Below are 21,103 nucleotides of genomic sequence, written 5' to 3'. Positions count from 1 at the left end.
GTTCTTTCATCATCGATTCCTTTCCAGCAGCAACTTTCGACCAGTTGGTGTGCAGCAAGGATTTTTAAAACATGACTACCTGACTATTGAGTCAGGGCACTGACCTCTCTTCCCTCAGGTTGCCAAATACAACAATGACAACAACCTACACAACAATAGCCATCCGGTATGAATGAATCAAAATTATACCTTTTTTTTTTGGGTCTGGTCAGCAAAAAAATATATTTCTGGGTGTGTTGCAGAATTTTAGTAACTAGTTTGTGTGTGCCATGAGATGAAAAAGGTTGAAAATTGTTGCTTTACAGCTTTTAATTGGTTTGAAATTCTGGCAGGAAAATCACTTTAACTTTGCAGAATGCTTTTGTCTATTCTTTCTGATTTATTTCTATGTGAACTTTTAAAAAAATCCCACTGAGATGTTAATGAGAGTTGGATTAAGCTATAAATTAATTTGAGAAATGGCTTTTCTTATTGAACTATTGATATGATTTATTAATCAGCATCTCAATATGAAAGGTGTTCTTGCATTCCTGTAGCATGTACCTGATCATTTATTTAATGCACCGTTATGTCTAATTTGCTAATATTTTATGTCATGTGTGTCACCTCTCTGAGGAAGTACAATTGGTGGTGTGTGTGTGTGTGTGTGTGTGAACATGGAGCGTGTATACACACTTACCAGCCATGTCAGGCTTTGGTAGTTGGGGTTACATTAGCTTCACAACATGGATCTTTTAGTTTTCCATTTTTATCCCCTCTGAGACATTTTATATTGCATGGGAATTAACTGTTGCTTTAAAATTTATCAGCAAAACCACTTGCCCAGAGAATAGTTTTCTGAAGGTTTAATCAATTTAAAAATTTTATTTCTTCAACCACTTTTCACTAATATTCTGATTGGATTCTGATTTTATTAGAATTAAGACTTTCAAATTTATTAGCACAGATTTACATCACATTTATATATTTAAATAAAAAAATGTTTACATCTCTATTATAATCTCTTGTTTTTATTTATCTTTTTCTTGATTTGGCTTACAAAAAAATTCTATTTTCTATTTTTCCAAAGAATAAACTCTTCAAGTACGATCATTTCTGTAGCTTTCTGGTTTTAATTAATTGGTTCTTGCGTTCATCTTTGATGTCTGGAATTCAATGTCCAGTTCATTCATTTGGCTTCTTCCTTGTTTAAGAACAAAGGAAACATTTAATGCTATAAATTTGACTAGTGTAGTTTCATGTGGGTCCCATTTGTTAAGACACAAGTAATGTTTCGTTTTCTGAATGCTCTGTGGACTTGCTTTTCTCTCTAGTTCACAGCACCCTGGGACCGTGTCTGCACGTGTGTGTTGTACATTGGGGAGTTGTGTATGTGGGTACACATGCTTTACAAATCAAAATAGGGCTTTTGTTTATTTTAACTTTGTTTTTTCTAGATTTGCCCTGTCCAATGTGGTGGTTGCTACTACCGTGGCTGTTCACATTGAGACTACTTAAAGCTAAGTAGACATTTACAAGTCACTTCCTCCCAGGCTGGAGCCGTACTTGAAGCGCTCGCCACACGCGGCCTTCCGATACTTCGGGAAGTTCTACCGGACGGAGTGCTCTTCTGGGTTATCTTTGGCATTGGGGTCACAGAAGGTCGTTTTTTGTTTTGTTTTTTAATCCTCACCTGAGGATATTTTTTCATTGATTTTTAGACAGAGTGGAAGGGAGGGAGGGAGCAAGAGAAACTCGATGTGGGAGAGACACATGGATTGGTTGCCTCCCGCACGCCCCTGACCAGGGACCAGGGCCAGGGATTGAAGCTGCAACTGAGATCTGTGCCCCTGAATGGGAATCAAACCCAAGACCCTTAGGTCCGGGGGTTGGGGTGGGGGTGTTCTAACCACGGTGCATACCAGCCAGGACTGAAGGTAGTTTTATACTTTCTACCTTTTGGGATTTATTGAGGCTTTCTTTGTAGCTGGTATAAAATCAGTTTTTATAAGTGGTCCATTGATGGTTGGAAAGACAGTGAATTCTCTGTAAAGTACGAAGTTAGATAAGTACCTTAACCAAGGGGATTTTACAGTCCCCCACCACGGCACAGTACATTTTCTTGCTCTGTTGTTTGCCAGGAAGGCTCACGAGTTATCCACTTTATTTCACCAAAATGAAAACACCCTCCCTCCTCGTTTTCTCTCCAAATGCTTCTTGTCTTGAATTACAGCTTGTTTGAAAGTAATATTTGTCTTTTCTCTTTTGTTTGCATTTCTTTAGAAAATACTATCCATATTTTCATTTTTAACCTCTTTGTGCTATTTAAAGGTAATTTATTTAAAAAAAAATAATGTATTAGTGTGAAAGTCACATAGCATAAAATTACCCTTCTGACAGTGAACAATTCAGTGGCCTTAGTGTGTTCACACTGTATGCGGCCACCACTCTGTGGTTTCAAAACATCCCCACGGCCGCCAAGTGAGCCCCCTTCCCCACTGAGCATTATTCCTGTCCCTGTCCCCACAGCCCTGGCCACCACCGATCTCCACTCTAGCCCCATGGAGGGTCATTTATTTTGAACTTTCTGATTTATGACAGATTCCTCCCCTGGTCTATACTGGTCTCCCCTCTTAGTGTCTCCCCTTTTAGCTCTTTGAAGAAAATGGCCAGGAGCAGGGTCATTGGACTTTGAAAGGTCAGGGGTGACAGCTGACCAAGGGAGGAAAGGCAGCGGCCCCACGGCCATACGGTCCCTGACAGACCAGCGCCCAGCGTGTGCCACTACCGGTGCCTTTGCGCCCAGGAGACAGACGAGAGGGGACGGGGAGGGGAGAGATGGGTGACGCGTCAAAGCAACAGGCTCTATTTGTCCTTGCTCCGGTCTTGTCACCCCAGGCGTTGTCTGCCCTGAGCTTAGTGGCACCACTGAGGCAGTTCAGCGGGATCATCATGTCCTTATAAGGAGCATCAAGCATTTGCCAAAAATTCTGAGGCATTTGTTGGTGTTTAGGCAAATAATCTGTTAGCCCTCTCTATATGATCGCCAGGGCTCGTGCAATTATCTTCTGTCCCCTTCTTCTGCCTCATTTAGGGGCAGCTGCTGACTTTTTTCAGGACCACAATGGCTAACAGGAAATTTAAGGAAGAGGGAATACCGTTCAAAAAGAGCATATAAACTCCTCCACCTGAACCAGACCTTACAGGCTTGTGTCCACATTTTTATTCCTCTTACATCAAAATTGGTTTCTGGGAGGAGGTGGAGATCAGTGGAGGGATGTGTCCATGTATCAGAGGTGGGCGGCACCGGGCAGGGTGTTCATCACCTCCGAGCCCCGCCCCCACAGACCGCGGGACCACGCAGAGGATGGGGCTCTGCCAGGCAAGCTACAGAATGGAGGAACCCTCTACAGTGAAGGTGATGGGCCCTGGGACAGAGATGACATTTACCATCAAGTCCTTAGTGGTGCTTTTGCTGTCTCGAGTCCGGTTTGTCGAGGAGCCTTGGAGAATGAAGTTGCGGTTGAATGTTTTAGTGGTGGTCGCTGAAGATGCCTCCGTCTTCTCAGCTAGAAGGAGACGAATGAGAAGTGTCACCCAGAGGCCCGACCGGTTACTAAGGAAGAAAGAGTAGGCGTCCGACCCCTGGCCGGTTTGGCTCAGCGGCTAGAGCATCGGCCCGCGGACCAACGAGTCACGGGTTTGATTCTGGTCAAGGGCATGTACCTTGGTGGTGGTTCGTCCCCAGCCCTGCTTGGGGTCATGCGGGAGGCAGCCGGTCGATATATCTCTTTCATTCAATGTTTCTCTCTCTCTCTCTCTCTCTCCCTCTCTCTCCCTCCCACTCTGTCTGAAAAAAAAGGAAAAATGTCCTCGGATCAGGATGAAAAAAAAGAGTAGGTATCGGGATTACACAGGCTTTTGTTCTAGCTTTGGAATCTCATTCTGGCCCACAGGTCTGACAGTGGCTTTATTTTGTTTATATATTTTTATAATGAACCAAATAAGGCATCATTAGTAGCTTTCTGGGAAAAGGCAGCTTGGAGATAATCCAACATAGTTCATAAATTCTCATTTGCCCTTCGGAAATATAAAAGGCTGTAAGATTGCACATACTTATAACTCTGGAGCCCAAACTGTCGGATGGGGAAATGCGACGCGAACCGACACGCGGCCACTGCGTCCGGCGCCCGCAGCCGAGCGCGAGCGTTCTCTGCTGTCCTGTCAGGACGGCGGCGTGTTAATCAGACGCTGCGCCGGACACACGGGGGCTGTAATCAAACACTCGGCGCACACGCCACACCACCTTTCTCTTTTTCAGTTACAGTTTACACTCACTGTTGTGCTGGGTTAGTTTCAGACGTGCAGCAAAGTGGTTCGAAATCATGCACTGGACAGGGTGGCGCCCCGCTGTCTCAAGTCCCCCGCGGGCCCAGGAAGGTGGCACTGACGAGATCCCGGGCTGCACCCCGTCTCTGTGGCCGCTCTGTAACTAGTGTGCGCTGCTTGCTCCTTCACTCCTCCAGCACCCCTCCCCTAAGTGTCCCCAAATTCTGAAACACATTCTGACCTCAGGGTTTCAAGAAAGGTCTCGTGGGTTTATGACACATTTTAATTGTATACGTTTTTGTGGGCTATAAAGTAAGCATTTGATAACCATCTGTCCAACAGTGAATGCTGGAACCAAGATTTAAACATGCATCTCCTGACTTTCTACTCTTCTATCTTATAGATCGAAACTTCTAGTTTGGCACCGTCATCATGTGGCTCCTGGATCCAGGGCGGTGGTTGACAGTGTCCAGGGTAAGGCTGACACAGCTGGCATCGCTGGAAGCCCCCGGGTGAGGTGCTCTCCCTGGCGGTCTCCATTCCAGCACCTCTGACAGCGTCCTCCCGTGAGCACCGCCACCCTCTGTGGCCCGTGCGTGCGGCCGGCAGAAGGCCAGGAAGTTATGCCCCGTAGGGGTAACCTTCAGCAGTGATGGATGAGAGCCAAATACCTCGTCTTCCTATTCTTTGGGCGAGAAAGTCTGAGGTGCATCACGACTGTCCCCAGAAGTGCCCGGCACTGGTCAGTGCCTGGTGCTGGCTTAGCTTTCCTCCCCATCAGCTCCCTTCCCCTTGCTCGTTGGAATCGCCTTCCCAACCGACTTGCACTCGCCTCCTGTCCCAGGGCCTGCTTCTCGGGGGGTCAAGTCAAGACAGACTCTCCACAGAGCAACTCGGGGTGAGAACTAAAATTAGAGCCGGCCTCACACTCAGATTTCTGCGTGACTCAAAGTAAATGAGTCAGGCTTAATTCTTTAGTAGCTTTGTGTGTGTGCGTGTGTGTGTGTTTTAATTTTTTAGTTTCTGTTTATTGGTTTTTAGAGAGAGAGGGAGGGAGGGAGAGAGATAGAAACATTGATGAGAGAGAACATAGATTGGACACCTCCTGCATGCCCCCCATTGGGGACCGGACCCACAACCTGGGCATGTGCCCTGACCGGGAATTGAACCGGCGACCTCCTGGTGCAGGGTCGACGCTCAGCCGCTGAGCCACACCGGCGGGCAGCTCTGGTTTTAACCTGAGTGTACCTGTCACTGGTGGGGCAGGCAGTTTCCTCCTCTGCTGTCTTGATGTGTCTATGGTTTGTACCTACAAACAGAACATAGCCATCAAAATACCTCCTCAAAGCCAAAAAATGTCATCTTCTGAATGTCCCAGGCTGTGCGAAGTCCCCGCATGAAGAGCGAGGGACAAACCTACCTGGTTCCTTGGCTTCTGGGCGCGTTTCCTCGTGAGGCGCACACATGGCGCTATGTTTAACCCTGCGATGGTCAGGGCTGAAATCCGGCTCTCGATATCTGAAATCTTAGAGCAGCAGAGACAGTCAGGAGGGAGAGGGCGCAGGAGGGGAAATCTTTGCTAAAGGTGTTATAAATCTAGAAAGAACACATCTGTTTTGCCCTGCCGGTGTGGCTCAGTTGGTTGAGCTTCTCAGTCAGTGACCATTCTCCGCAAGGTCACCTGTTAGATTCCTGGTGATTCCTGGTCAGGGCACGTGCTCGGGTCACAGGCTTGATCCCCAGTTGGAGGTGCAGGAGGCAGCCCATCAATGTTTCTCTCTCGTTGTTTCTCTCTCTCCCTCTCCCTTCCTCTCTCTCTCAAATCAATAAAAACATACACACACACACACATATATATAAATATATATATATATATATATATATATATATATTTAAAGAACAAATCTGCTTTGATGTGTACTCATTCATTCATTCAACTTCCACCAAGCACTCCTGTACCTGATGCTATAGTGAGGAAATAAAATACAGGCCCTTCTTTGTAACTTTAAATTTTTAGTTGGTGGCTCTAGAGCATGTCACCCATGTTCGAGTAGCCCTGGGGATAAATGAAGCCCAGGACAGTGGAAACCCTGGCCAGGGTCATCTGGAGTGGGGAAGTCAGGGAAGGCTTCCATGGGACGTTAGCACTTAATGTCTGGCTTCCTCTCCCCACAGCATCCTGAGTCCCAAACCACAGCGCCGAGTCTTGGGAGGGGTCTCCAGCAACCTCTGTTCAGGCCCAGAGGCCTTGAGAAACTCCTCCCTCCCTCTGGGCACCTGTTTCCTTGGCTGTACCATCGGAAGGCCAGGAGCTCGGATTTCCTCCCGACAGGGTCTCAAGGCAGACCGAGAGCGAGAGCCCACACGAGAGCTGCGTTCCCTCGTGTACGGTCCAGTCGGTGGCACAAGCCTGCGAGAAAGGCCGCAGGCTGAACTTCCTGGTCGTTTGCAGCTGGTGCGAACGCGATGCCCGCAGCCTTTCCTGGAAGCAGTCTGGGTACAGGGCCTGCTCTGGCAGACAGCGCGATGGGAGGGCAGCTGCCGGCCTCCTGAATTGCCGACGGCCAGGTTGCGGAATAAGAAGGGGTTCATTTTTCACGTTTTAGTCCACAGGGCAAAGGACAAAGAGAGAGGAAAGGAGACTCCTGAAGGCTGATTTTTGCCTATGTTTTGTCTGTCTGTCTGTCTGTCTGTCTATCTATCTATCTATCTATTCATCCGTCCGTCCGTCCGTCCGTCCAGTTATATTCCACGTTACTCCTGAGACTTCATACCCAATGACCCTTAAACTTGACAGAAGAGAATGACCAGTCCAGCTCTGAGTTCCTTGGAGCCAAAGCAAAGAGATCAGTGTTCCTACACCCACAAGGCAGAGACCAAGTACCTAGAAGAATCTCTTTTCCTCCTCCCGAGAGTTGGGAGACTTCCCCTGGGAATGCCCACGGCAGTCACTGGAGAATGTAGTGGCCAGCGTCCTCAGCACAGCTCCGGGGACAGAGTAAGGCTCCCTGAACACTAGCCATTAATAACATAATGTAAAATTAAAAAATGAATAATAAATTAATAGGCAGATTCAAATATGTGAAAAATAGACATTTTTTACTCCAGGATTCTCTGCTATAAAACTTGGCTTCAATAACTGAAGCCTAGAAAAATGTGGAAGCAGGAATAACTAATTATTATAATAAAAAACTTCCCAAATACCCATAATATTTCTTCCTGCTAAACCATTTAAAAATTTTGCTGTAAAATGTACCCCCAGAAAGTAAATGTTTTGATTCTACTCTCTATAACTTTGACTGTAAGATCACGTGCTGGGTGGCATTTATGGACCATGAAGGTACTTGAGGAGAACTGCTCCTCCACTGTTCTTGCTGGCAGTACACTGTCAACAGGGCCCTCCGATGACACCATCCCGAGCTCACGGCATTAACCCCCGCGGTGTGGAGAGTGGGCGCCCCCGCCCTCTCAGGACTCTTTAAAATAAAAATCTTCATTTTAAAAAGAATGATCACCCAATAGTGTCAGCTCTATCCAGAGGTCTTTCTGTGGACCCCAACTTGGCAGTTTCATGATGCAGGGTCTGTAGAAATATCAGAGCCAGGGGTGGTCCACACTGCCGAAACCAGCATTTGTCGTGGGTCCCCGAGCGGACGCCCATGGACCTCAGTTTTGATCATCAGTGGCTTAGTCCACGGTCAGTTCTGATGCAGAGTCAGGGACCAAGGGAATAGCCATGAAAACTGCAAACAGGTATCTTCCCAAAGTGACAGACAACACAGTGATCAGTTCTGAAACAGCTGCATCTCAGTCACGTAAAGAATCGGCCTGAGGCCCTGGCCGGTTTTGCTCAGTGGTTAGAACGTCGGCCTGCGGTCTGGAGAGACCCGGGTTCGGTTCCCACTAAGGGCACGTACCTCGGTTGCAGTTTGTCCCCAGCCCTGATTGGGTCGTGTGGGTGGCGACCACTCGATGTGTCCCTTTCACGTTGATGTTTCTCTCTCTCTCTCTCTCCCTCCTACTCTATCTGAACAAAATATCAAAAAAAAAAAAAAAGTCCTCGGGTGAGGATTAAAAAAAAAAAAAAAAAGGATCGGCCTGAGAAATCCACACTTCCAATTTTCATTCATTTTTACTGAGTGCCAGACTTGTGCCAGGTATTGTGCTGGGCACGAGAGTCATCCTGTGTTAAGCCAGACAGCTACCGCCCAGTCCTCCTGGAACTCTCCGTCTACAGTGGGGAGCTGGCATTACATAAGGACTCAGCAGTGTGGCACGGTCAGGGAAGGGTGGTCTTGGAGGTGGCATGGGAAGCAGGGACACCCACCTATGGGGCAGAGATGTGGTAAAGAGGCCTGGGTTTTGGAGAGAAGCCTGATCTATTGTCAGGGCTGCAGTCTGGGGAGAGGAAGGCTGCTCTGAACAAAGGGGGATTTGGTGGGCTCCGTCCTGGAGGGTCACATCCATGCCAGTGGGCTGGGAAGGAGGGACGGACAGACACAGAGGCTTTGCAGTGATTCTCGGGGAAGATGGGCTGCTCCCTCCTTCTGCCTGGTGGTCTCCCATCTGGGCGGAGAGAAGAGTTCTTACCTGGAGCTCAGCATGGTGGACCTGGGCTGCAGCCGTGGCCACCTGGTCCTCCAGCTCTGCCAGTTCGGTCTCATCTGTGCCACTGTGGATGCAGCGGGCAGCATCCTCCAGCTCGGTCAGCTGGCCTTCGAGTCCGTACACGGTGCCCGCCGTCAGGTACACCTGCAGGGGAGGCACAGCCTTGAGCTCATGTCTGCAGACTGGTGGGGCTTTTCAGGGGACCCTGTCGTTCAGGGGAGAAGGAACTAGACTCGACACTGGGGAACAGGACAGGGAATGCCCCGATGTATAAACTTCCTTTGCGCTGAAATGGTGGCGTGAGGTCTGGCCACGCCACCCCCGTCAACCCCCCTCCTGCACTTTCCTGCAAGAAAAAGCAGTTTGTAAAATTTGGAACTATGATAAAACAGTACAATATACATGACATCAGCCACATACATTATAAATTTGTCCAGTGTCTACGTATAACAATCATACTATCAACACAGAAGAAACAAAGCGCAAAACCCATGGTGTGGTTTTTTTGAATAAAAATGTTTGTTGGCATTTGGTAATTGAGGAAACTCCAAAAAACATGAAATAGGGGAAATTAATTAGAAACAATCACACATTTTGAGTGGCTTATCTTTGATTAATTTCCTTCAGCTGGCTTGCGACAGGCTAAGGGAATTAAATAAACCTGCAATCATGGTAGGAAAATCCTTTATTTCTTAGAAAATAGTGTGCTGTTAAGAAAAGCATGTAAAATCTATTTATCTGTCAATTAAGAGGGGTTTTTTTGTGTGTGAGTTACTGAAGATTAAAGAGAACATCAGATACAGGGAGTAGTATAAGGAAAAATTAAATATCTTGACGTATGAGTTTATAAGGAGATTCCGTAAAAGTGGGCAAACAGAAAGTAACAGTTTTTGGAATAATTCAGGCTGGAGGATGCCAACCAGGGGAAAAGCTTCTTCCGCCCGACTAATACTGGGATGAAACCAGCGACACTACAAAGAACCAGCCGTGTCTGGAGAAGGAAATTCCTGGAAGAGAGGCTGGTGAGGTTTCATCAACGTGCATAAAGTCCCGGACACGTCACCACAGCCATCCCACTGATCTGAATGACAAGTGCATCAGTCCTTCCGCAGTTCCTGTGACCTGACAGAATATAACCAAGTGAGGCAAGACAAGAGCTCCAGGACGCATGCCTTCCCCTCTGGGCGAGGCTGAGCTGGGTGAGGAGGGGAAAGAACCCCAGTGCCCTCTGCCAATTCCTCGGCATGCTCCACGCATCTGCGTTTCAACTGCCACTTTTACAAGACTTTTCAGAGTGGAGCCGAGGCAGGAGCAGGGCTGACGGAAGCGGACTGACCGAGCATCAGCAGAACAACTCGCTGGGCTGGGGCGCTGCCCGGCTGGCAGGGCACGGCCGGGAGGGGTCCGCAGCTGCGCAGGGGCTGCCCGTCACGTGCCTGCTGACAGCCGCGCCCTGGTTCAGTTTGCCTTTAGTTTCATGTTTTGTTATCACATGCAAGTATTAGAGAGCTTGTTTCTAAAAGATCCTCACAGTTAGTCTTTGTCTTCAAAACAAGAAACATGACTTTGTTGTTCGAAGGAAGTGAACGTTTCAAAGCCGAGTGGAGAAATTAAAAATTTGTCTCCTAGACATAGAAGTAGGGTACAGACTGACAAACCTCAGAAGAGGGGGGTGGGGTGGAGGAGGGAAGAGATACAAAAAACTTATATGCATTTAAGTGTAACCAGTGGACCTAGACTACAATGCTGGGGTGGGGAGGGGGTCGGGAGAAGGGTGTCCTTGGGGAGAAAAGGAGAAACATCTGGAATAAAAATAAATTAATAAAAAAAGTGTCTCATAATGGTTACCACGCCCTCTCCGTACTCTCGTGACTGCTGCCTATGACCCCACTGACTGGCTGTTTCAACAAGTCTTTCTCAAAATGATTCAAGGGATGAGAACAGATGTTTCATTAAAGAAGGACTTTGTGGTCAGACCCCTGGGATAAAGACAATAAGCAGATTTCTTTACTGGAGGATTTCTCAGAGAGTCTTTCACGTGCTAACATGTATCTCGATTTTCCTAGAAAGAGTAGACAGATTTCTCAAACTTGATCTTAGAGCATCCTGTTGGGTTTGGCTCCCATGGCGTCCGCTTTGGGGACTAACGTTACATGGTAGTGAACAGTCTTTCTCTCCTTGCTCTCTGAGGTCGGAGAACCACCCGAGAAGCCACGTCCTCTCCTGTGCTGTGGGGATGGACGAGAGCCTCGGGAGGACCAGCATCCTTCGCCTGGTCCTGGGTTCTGAGGCAGAGCTGGGGCCTCAGGGGGGCAGTTCCGCTGTGCCTGCTGCCCCAGGCTGTAGAATACATGGCCAACGTATCTGGCGTTGCGGAGTTACAGGGAAGAGCTGAGAGGGAGGCTGGGTGGTCCCTCCCCTGCCTCTGTGGCTGGGAATTACGGGGTGCCCCAGGCTGTCTCTGCCATCTAGTGAAGACGAGGATAAGAGAGGTCCTCAGATGGGGACGGGAGGGAGAGGGAGCGGACTAGTCCCTCCCACGCACAAGATGGCCCTTGTGGGTCCCTGTTATTCACACCACAGGCCCAAGAATGGTCATGCTAGTGGTTTTCTAGTGACCCTAGATCCACTTTCCATCCTTCTCTGCCCTGATCTGTTCCATGCGGGGCTGACCGACCTGAATTTCATCACCGAGGCTCCCTTGCTGGCTAGGGATGGACTTGCCAATGGGAGACACCGGCCAGATATCAGAGGCAGAAGAAAGAAGTGTGAGTTGTCCCCTGCTCGCTCCTGGCCCGGGCACCATGGGGACTGCTTCCACTAGGGGGCACCCTTCCAGAATCCAGTTCTCCCTGGGCTGCAGGGCTTAGGGCTGGTGACCGCTTCCTCCTCCTACTCTCTGGATGCTACAGCATCCCTCCACCTTGCCCAACCTCAGCGACTGTCCTGTCCGGAAACACTGCTCTGCCAGCCAGACCCCAACAGGAACGACAGCACCCTCTCCTTCCGGCTCTCGGCAAGAGCCCCGAGACCCGGCCCTCGGTCCGAGAAACTGAGGCCGCATTGTGTGTGCGGGGAGGCTGGGCTGGCCGAGGTCCCCGGCCTTTCGGGGAGAAAGCCGATTTCACAGGGCAGCGCCGGCAGCAGGTGAGGAGTGTCAGAGCCGAGACGAAGGGAACTCTGAAACCCCCAGCCTTCCCCTCATTAAACGGATTAACGAGCTGCTTTAGGAGAACAGGAGCTTCGACATGTGAATGGGACATTTTTATCTTCGGCAGCTCTGAAGCTTCAGAAGTATTTTTAAAGGCGAAACATTTTCCAGCCAACATTCTCTTTCATCCGAGCCCTGGTCTGCGGCGGCCACGTTCAGAAGGCACAGATAGCGTGGCCTTTTCTGTTTCCAACAGTCCCGGCTCCTCGGCACAAAGGAGAAGGCAGCGAGGAGTGAGGGGCTTTGGAAGGGACAGACAAAAGGCCTGGCTCAGTTGGATCAGCTGCACCCCAGGCGGGGTTCAGAATCAGCCAGGCCCTCCCCCGCCTCGGGAGCTCCCCCCGCACACGCAGCCAGCAACCTGTGATGGGGAGCTGGAGAGAGAAAGAACCGTCCCTTCTCTGACTCCCAAACCTGTCAAATTCAAAAGCACATAGATGGAGGTGAACTTGAAAGCTGGGGGGGGGGGGGGGGGAGAAGGCGGTTAACTCTTTGGGGACAGGAGAGGCAGCTCGGAGGTGCTGGACAGGGAGCCGTCAATGACAAACCCTGGCTTTCTGCAGTGTGCCTGCTGGGATCCTTGACACCGAGTCAGGGGGAAGGCGGATCTGTTTTCAAGGGAAAGTGTTAACAAGCCCAAGGAAAGCACAGGAAGCACGATGAAAAGATCTTAGAGGGAGAAAGAACTCCACCAGGCCATGATTCCGCGTGCTCCTTGGGGACGAGGGAGACCCCGTCTCTGTTCGGGTGCGCCGCGGGGAGGCCCGTCTCTGTTCGGGTGCGCCGTGGGTATGACCGCTATCGCTTAAATTCGGAGCAGTTCACGCATTGTAAGGAGTTTTTTGGTACCATTCTTTGTAAAAAAAAAAAAAAAAAAAAAATCCCTTTCCTGGTGAACCATAGCTTTATTTTTTTACCTTTTCGATTCAGCGTGTCCAGGATTAGGGCCATTTTAGGACGGCCAGCACTGAAAGAACAGCATGACAGACAGACGTACTGAGGGGACGGAGACCTGCCCGTCAGAAGCAAATCGCTTCTGTACGAACCCTGCTCATCTGACGGTCGTACATCAGACAGGCGTCCGGGCAGCTCCGGTGTGTCAGGCTGCGGCCGAGGCCCAGCGCCCCAGAAGCAGCCAGCAGGCCCCGTTCTGCGGGAATTGATACACCTGCTTCCTGACCTGGGGGTGCTCTGCCTCCACCTCCCCACAGCGCCCCCCTCCAACATCTGACAGTGTCTGCAGACCTTTGTGGTCTCAACGAGGAGGGTGCTGCTCCTGGCCTCTAATGGAGAGAGACCGGGTGCTGTTAAACATCCTACAGCCCCTTACAACAAAGAGATGCTAACAGGAAATGTTAATGGCGCCGCTCTAAGGGGAGGCAGATGGGTGGCCAGAAGGACAGCAGAGTGAGGTGAGTGTTTCGATAGACATATGCGTAGGTTTTACGGAAATACAAAGGGAGAGAGTCGTCAGTTTTGAAAGTGAAACAAATACTGGCTTTTTGGGCAAAACTTTGGGTTATTTTGACTTGTTCTTTCAACTTTTAGCAAAAATTTCCTCTAATAACAGTTCCTGATTTCCGAGAACAACATTCATTAGAGCACCCCCAAACCGGGGTTCACTCTGCTGGGTCTGCAAAGATGAGTCAGCTGACTTGATTTGATACCAGTTTCGTGGGCAGGACTATGCCAGCTGGTGATGGTGACTGCGGCCCGAGCAGCGCCTGTCCCGTCGCTGTGTCCCCCCTGGTCTACAGTGCTGGAAAATTCTCCTTGGACCTTTACTGAAATACTCAGCAATGACTGTGGGTACTTACGTGTAAGAATCTATTACATTCTTTCTGTCCTCACAAGTCAGAAGGACAGACACTCTATTACAGCAGGCTTGTCCGTGAAGCAGGCAGGCCAGCTGGAGGACCCAAGTCCTGTGGACGGCCACCCTCGTTCCCTGTGGTGCTGCTGGAGGGGCTCTACCTGGGTCCCCACACATCCTTTCGTAGTCTCTGCACAGTCCCACCCGCGCCCCCACAGCTTCCGCGTGCTTCTGTCCCCAACGGCTCAGATCTATGCAGGGGACTGCCTTTGGGCTGCGGCAGACACCTTGCCTGCACCCGAGAGGCTGACGGGCCTGCCGGCTGTAGGAAGGGCCAGCTCCCCTGCCTTGGCGAGGACAGCTCAGATGCAGCTGAGGCCCCAGAGCTCCTGCAGGAGCAGGGTGACGCGACCCTTTGCCTAAGACCCCACCTTCGTCCGGCTTCTTCCCTCTCTCTTGCTTCCCCACTCCCTTACCAGCCCACCCAGGGAGCACTTCCCTGATAAATCACTTGTGTGAAGATCCCCATCTCAGGAGCTACTTCTGGGACCCCAGCCTCAGACCCTCCCTGGGAATGCCGGATGCTCTGGCGGTCCCTGCTTGCTTTGTGATGAGTTATAACTTCATCAGCTGCGTCTTCGCACACGCTCGCCCTAGACAAGGCACCTCCACATCATCTTACGTTTTCTTCCAGGGAGGTCAGCTGCTCATCCAGTCTCACTTGGTCTGTCCCAAGAGGAAATGGCCCCTTCTCTCTGTCCGGAGGGACAGGTGGGAACTCCCAGGGCCCTGTCGACTCTGCTATCAACTCCTCCGTGGCATTGATGACTTTCAGGACTTCTGTGGAGATGTTGCAGAGAGAAACAGCAGAATACTTCTGTTTGGTCCAATGACAGAAGGAGACAGAAGACAAGAAGAGCACATTAACAACGACGTGGAAATTCTACGTTACCATGGCGCTCATCATGAGAGAGCTTCCTTTGCCACACACACAGACATCGCTGTGCCAAAGGAAGGAGTCAACCGACACAGCAGGCGGGACCTCAGAGGAGGCCTGACTGGGCTTGGCCTAGCGTCTGGGCTCACACCGACGTGTCTCAGATTCCTAGGGAGGGAAGCTCAGCTGGGAGCTCACCATGTCCTCCGCCCACCGCTGCGAGCTTTATACCCACCACCTCACTTTCTGGACGATGTTCTGCTTCCTCAACAGAGCTTTGGTCAAAGACTGTTCAATGACCACCTCGTGCGGTGCAGGGGGTAGCTTTCTGGATCTGGCAACAACTGCATCTAGTTACAGGACCTTGGCCAAGTTACATCCCATTTCGGGAGCTCACTTCGGTCATCTGTACCATGAGTAAGGAGTTTCTCCGCAGGGCCTCGCTAGCCACTGCGTTAACTCACACCCACCTGTTCCCTGGCCCAGTCTCCCTGGCTCTCCTCCACCACAGAGGCTGGACAGAAAACGACTCCTTTCCCAGCCTCTCTTGCAGCCCGGGGCAGTCACATGACATAGTTCTGACCAATGAGCCTGAAGGGAAAGCCTGGGGGGGTGGGGTTCTAGAAAAGCTTTTGTTTCCCTAACAGGTGATGTTCCCCCTCCCTACTTCTTTCCACCTCAACCACAGGGGCAAGTGAGTGGCTGCATCCACAGTTTAGAAGCTGTCACTGGGGTCCATGCGGAGGCACATGGTCTCACACCTGACAGTCCACCCCAGGGTAAAGGCCCATGGGCTCAGTGGGCTCCTCTCCAGCCTGTCTGCGCCACACCAGCCGCTTGACTGACTCAACCAACAGCCAAGCTTCAGAAGGTCTGGGCGCCAGGAGAAAGGGATGGCGGGAAGGTGACCCAGACTCGTCAGATAAAGGCGGTACCCACAGAAGCAGCCGGGCCTACAACTCTTCCTTAGGAAAGACCTGCAGAGGTGGCGTCCCAGTATCCAGGGCCCTGTAACTTGAAGTGGCTGATTCTGGAGATGAATTGGGCTCCAGATGATTTTGGCACAAAACAGTTGCCACTGTTGGCTTAAGTCCACTTTAGAAAAGGCAACATTGTAGCTATGGAAGATTTGTTACCCTTCGCTTAATAAATAAAGTGTGAATTTAGAAAATTTGCCCCTTATTTCATAGAAGAGGTGCCCTTGTACATCTTTTGAAAAGAAAGATCTATGCCTACGAGATTCAGGGGGCAAAAAGCGAGACCACAGCACGACGGAAGGGAAAGTGAGAACATTTATACCCATCTCCACTTGGTCCAGGGTCACGGACAAGCCAAGGTTATTCATGGAAAGGACATAAAGGTGCTTGAGCCGAAGAGTGATCTGCATCCTGAGTCTATGAACATATAACATCGAAGCAAGAAGTTGGCCATCAGTGTTGCTTGGGAGTCATTGTTCCGTTACATGCACAAATGCCTTGTTATTCACTCATAGGAGCTGGCAGCCAAATGTGGCCCAGAGGCATGCTCTTCGGATAAGGACACCATCTGTGAGATATGCACTTCCAGCATGTCTGCAGTCGGCACCATTCATTTTATATATTTGGGGGGGGGGGGCATGGTGTGCAGGCTCTGTTCTAGGTGCTGGGACACTGGATCAAGTCCCTGTCCTCATGGCCTGCCTCAGCCCGACCCCAGCCACTTGACAAGAAGACACACCTTCCTGCCATTGAGTCGAGTGAGGAGCCCCATGTAGCTGGTCTGTACCAGCCCCACCGCTTCACCGGAAGGTCTGTGGTCTGCTTAAAGGGGAAGTGACTGAGAAATAATCCTGTGAAAACTGGACAAGATCTAGCTGTGTGGTGGTCCCCAGTCTCGCTCTGTACTGGGATACGCCAGCCGGAATTCAGCAGCACCTGCAGGGGATCTGTGTTTCTTGTCTGCTGCAAAGGAGTGGCGGTGTGCTCGGGGCTGGGGGCACTGGAAGGAAGGACCGCTGGGAGTTTGTTGGCTGTGCGGCAGGAGCAGGACACCCAGCCTCGCTGTTCTTTAGTGGACTCCCTGGCCCAGTAAGGAGATGACTCTGTTACAGGGCTAACCCTGACTAGTCACGTAAACGTCCTGCTCCCCGCCCCGTCCAGGCTCGGCAGCAGACAGCGCCGGCTCCAGTGATGTTGAGTAACGCTGCGCGTAGCGCTGGACAGGGTTTTGTTCAGATTAAATGCTGGCAGGGAGCCCTGTGGGGGGGGAGAAATGAAGAGCTGAGGACCCGTCCTGCTCTGGTGCTCCCAGCCCCGACCACGCAAGCTGCACGGCAGAGAGCGCTCTCTGTTGCAGGCGGACGGACTCCAGCGGTTAGAGGGTCACGGGTGATGCCTTGGTGTCTAGCAAGGCAGAGGGGAAGGTGTGCAGAAAACCAGCACATGGAACAGGGGCTGATGCACACCAGGAAGGCTGGCCAGACATTTGTGGCCAAAGGCCCCACAGACAACGGAATGAAAATGGCAGTGACCCCAGTTAGTAACCAAACCCAACCTTCTAGCGATCAAAGAAATACAGATTGAACAACCGATCGTACTAAGTGCCGGACGCGTGCGATTCCCTTTGGAAACGCCATGTGAGCCCGAGTGGCTTCTCCCGGGGCACGTGCTTCCAGGGGCGGTGTTTGCTCGGCGCACCCACCCTCCTCCGTCTCCCCAGACCAACGGTCACCGCTGAGAGCCCGAGGGTCCACTTCTAGGGCTCAGGCAGGGACACAGCCCCACGAGGAACATCAGATCCATAACATCAACTTCACAGCCGTTGGGGCTGAAACTGCCAGGGCATCACTTGGGGTACGGAAGGTGCTAAGTCACACTCCACAGATCCCTCTTGGCCAAAGGTGGGGTGTCCTCCCTCACTCAGCGAGGCAGCGGACAGGCATCTACCTGCACCCCGAGGTTGGGGCCCAGCCACAGGGGCCATTGCAATGGACCTGAGAAAGAAACAGGTTGAATCCAAGTCATAAATCCAAGCTGTACTGTTCTTTCCTTTCTGGGGAACACAGGGCAGAGCAAGACTTCGGCACATTTTGTCTCACTCTACACAAACTTCATCCTTAGCAAGCTCTCCATCCTGTCCCCAGGGACTTTCTCTTCACATCAAATTTTCCAGAAACCAATTTTCCCCCTGTTTACACTTCCTTAGAAACTGTTTTCCAAAGACCTGCAGAATACAAGGTGTTGCCAGGGGCAGATTCTGAGTCCACAGAATTCTACAGAAGAAAATAGTCTCATCCTAAACACCAGCTAGACCTGCTTATTAGCAGCCCTTGCAGGTTCTCCCGAGATCTCCCCAGTGTCCGCATTCGCTCCAGGGCTTCGTGCTGGACAGGGAAAGGCAGACTCCTTTGCAGCAGGAGTCAAGGGGAAGGCCCCTCACTGCACGGCTCACGCTTGCGAACAGGCGAGCAGCAGGGGTTCCCTGGGCGCCTGGCTGAACAGAGGGAACACACTGAAATGACGGAGGGGCGAGTCTGGCCCCAGTCCTACCCTGGGGCTGTGTACGCGTGTGCTCTGTCTCAGCTGGGCCAAAACAGACCTGGTGTCCGGCTGTGCGTGATGAACTGGGGCTGTGACAGAGGCCTGGGCATCTTTTTATACAACTTGGTAGTAGCCTTGCTATGACATAATCTAATGCAACGCGGGGGAAAAGCTTTGGGGATTGAATGATGGGTACAGGTATCTGGGGCAGAAGAAGGATGTTCCTAGCTCCACCTTGGGGACTGTTCTTTCACCTATATCAAGAACAAAAAGGCTAAATCAGAAAAGCTGAAGGGACACGGACACTAGTTTTTGTGCGATGCAGGAGCACGCAGCATGCTGGGAGGCGCCTGGGTCCCTCTGTGACGGAGGAAGGGCCAGTGGCGAGGGGGCTGCCACTGGGGCAGGGTCTTGCAAAGGGCCTCCTTACCGTTGGGCTCAGCAGGCATGGAGCCTCGGGCCCTCCCTTTTTTAAGGGCCCATGAAAATGGTTTAATTTCTTTTATATTTGAAAGAAAAAAATGAACTCTTAGGTTCAGGAACATGTTCTAATACATACTATTAATTTATTAACCTCAATACCAATAGAGTTGTAAAATATGATTTTAAGTGGTTTTTATGGGTGGCGGTGGAGCCCATGGAGAGCTAGTTCTGGGGCTTTAGAAAAGTCACAAATCAGCCCTGGTCTTGTTGACCTGGAGCCCTGTGTGAGGGCATCTGGGCAGGGCCCGGTTCCCAGGGTGGGCCTGGGCAGCAGGGAGCCCTGGCCTGCAGGGTACTGATGTCCCCCCAGATGTCAATGAGGCCCTGAGCAGACCCCTGTGAGAGGGATGTTCATGAACATGTAGGAGAACCTTCCCCTAGATTCCCCCAAAGAGCAGAGGGAAAGTTTGGTGGTGGTGGTGGGGGTGCTGTGGTCTTGTGGCTTCCTGTTGGGGACTGATGCTAAGTGACCTCCTCACTTGCACACACCAGATGATGAGGCTTGGGAAATTCAGGGGACACAGCCTGTGTGACCCGGGAAATAACCTCTCGGAGCCTCAGCTGTGAAATGGAGATAACGTCATGTAGCTCGAGGAGCGTCTGACAAGGCTAGACTGCACGTGTAAGTGTCCGTGTAATGTCTGGGGGACTGAACCAACCAGGCCCTCAGACAGCATCCACATCATCTGCTCTTTCCCATCACCAGTCGCTGCGCTTACGTCTTCAGGGAGACACCAGCTTCTGCCTGGACTGCACTGGGCCTGGAAGGGGATGCAGGCTGGTGACTTCGGTCCCTGTCCCCAGAGAGCGGGCGGAGGCGGCAGGAAGAGCAGCAGCAGGGCGCAGAGACAGGTCCTGGGCAACAGACTGTGCGCCCGCCAAGGGCACAGGCAGCCCGGCTACGTGTGGCTGCGGGGTTAGACTGGAAGCGGAAAACAGCTGGGCAGAGGGTACTTGTGGCTGCAGAACGCAGGGACACGGGCCTTGGGGTGTGAGGCAGTGCACGCACAGGAGAGCCCTGCAGCCGGGCAGAGGGTACTTGTGGCTGCAGAACGCAGGGACACGGGCCTTGGGGGTGTGAGGCGGCGCACGCACAGGAGAGCCCGGCAGCCGGGCAGAGGATGACGGGCAGAAGGGAGGCGGGGAGGGCCGGGCCGGACAGCGCCTGATCGCCAGCTCAGCAGCCGGAGCTCTGTGCCGTGGGCCCCAGGCGCCACCGCCGGCCCTCGCTGTCCTTGTTATCAAGAGCTGCCAGTCGTCGGACCTGACTGCGTGCTGGGCTGCGGGATGCCCGCTGCATTTGTCTGGCCCATGACCCCTGACTGTCCTGTGAGGCAGATCACTCCGCCGTGCAGAGGAGGCCCCAGGCTCAGGGCCGGATGGGTTTGCCCGCAGGAGCCTGGATCTGCACCCAGGCCCGCCTGACTTCCGAGCCCAGGCTCCCCACGGGCCGCCCCAGCAGCCGGTCCTCTAGGGAACCAGTCCCGACAGGAGAGGCTCCCACCAAACGCCCAGAGCAGGCAAGGACATTTGCCCAAATGCTCTGATTTCATGGGTTTTTTAATTTTTTATTTCAAAGGTAAGAAAAGAAACTCCATATGTCCTCCTAAAGAGCTGACAGAAATCTGCTAGAAAAATTCAATGCAAATATGTTTCAGTTCTCAAGACACATAAGGCGCTCGGCGGCGCCTGCACGTCGGTCAGAATCCGCTCTCCACCCCCAGACTCGCGCCCGGGCCGCTTGGTGAAGGAGGGAGAAACCAGTAATTAGCTTATATCACACACTGAAAGTGAGCATAACTCAGATTACACAATGGGCCTCTCTAGGAGTGGTTTCTTAACTCATCTACGTTTTGATGGTCAAGCCATTATGAAAATGATAAGACTTTTTAAATGGTGATTATAGAAGTGAATCTTTTGAATTTGCAGTTTAGTTCTAAAATTAAACCCACTGGTCTGTGCATTTTGCAGAGGTCATTTTCCTGCCCCTCCTGGGTGGAGTCCCTGTTGCGGGCCACCTGAGCAAGGCCACTGCAGGACCTGGTGAGGGCGAGAGAGGAGGGGGCTGCTGGGGCATTACCTTTTTTTTTTTTAATCCTCACTCGAGGATATTTTTCCATTTTATCTTCAGATATAGTGGGAGGGAAGGAGAGAGAGAAACATGAACATGAGAGAGATACATTGATTGGTTACCTCCCGCATGACCCTGACCAGGGCCGGGGACA

At 51.3% G+C, this 21,103-nt stretch overlaps 1 protein-coding gene across 1 annotated transcript in view; it reads right to left on the bottom strand.

Annotated features, from left to right (window-relative positions):
- Positions 1-21,103, bottom strand: part of LOC118632964 (myosin VIIA and Rab interacting protein) — a 181,431-nt gene that overhangs the window by 2,244 nt on the left and 158,084 nt on the right. The window contains exons 12-16 of the mRNA XM_036266303.1: positions 14,623-14,817; positions 8,899-9,060; positions 5,729-5,833; positions 5,557-5,617; positions 3,430-3,548 (exon numbers count right to left, since the gene is read on the bottom strand). Of these exons, the coding sequence (XP_036122196.1) occupies positions 3,430-3,548; positions 5,557-5,617; positions 5,729-5,833; positions 8,899-9,060; positions 14,623-14,817 (642 nt within the window). The remainder of the gene's footprint in view (positions 1-3,429; positions 3,549-5,556; positions 5,618-5,728; positions 5,834-8,898; positions 9,061-14,622; positions 14,818-21,103) is intronic.

This window comes from Molossus molossus, unplaced genomic scaffold (assembly GCF_014108415.1).
Source record: "Molossus molossus isolate mMolMol1 unplaced genomic scaffold, mMolMol1.p scaffold_m16_p_18, whole genome shotgun sequence".
In the NCBI taxonomy this organism is placed as follows: Eukaryota; Metazoa; Chordata; class Mammalia; order Chiroptera; family Molossidae; genus Molossus; species Molossus molossus.
Note: the sequence above shows the minus strand (reverse complement) of the source record. Positions and strands in the feature narration are given on the sequence as shown.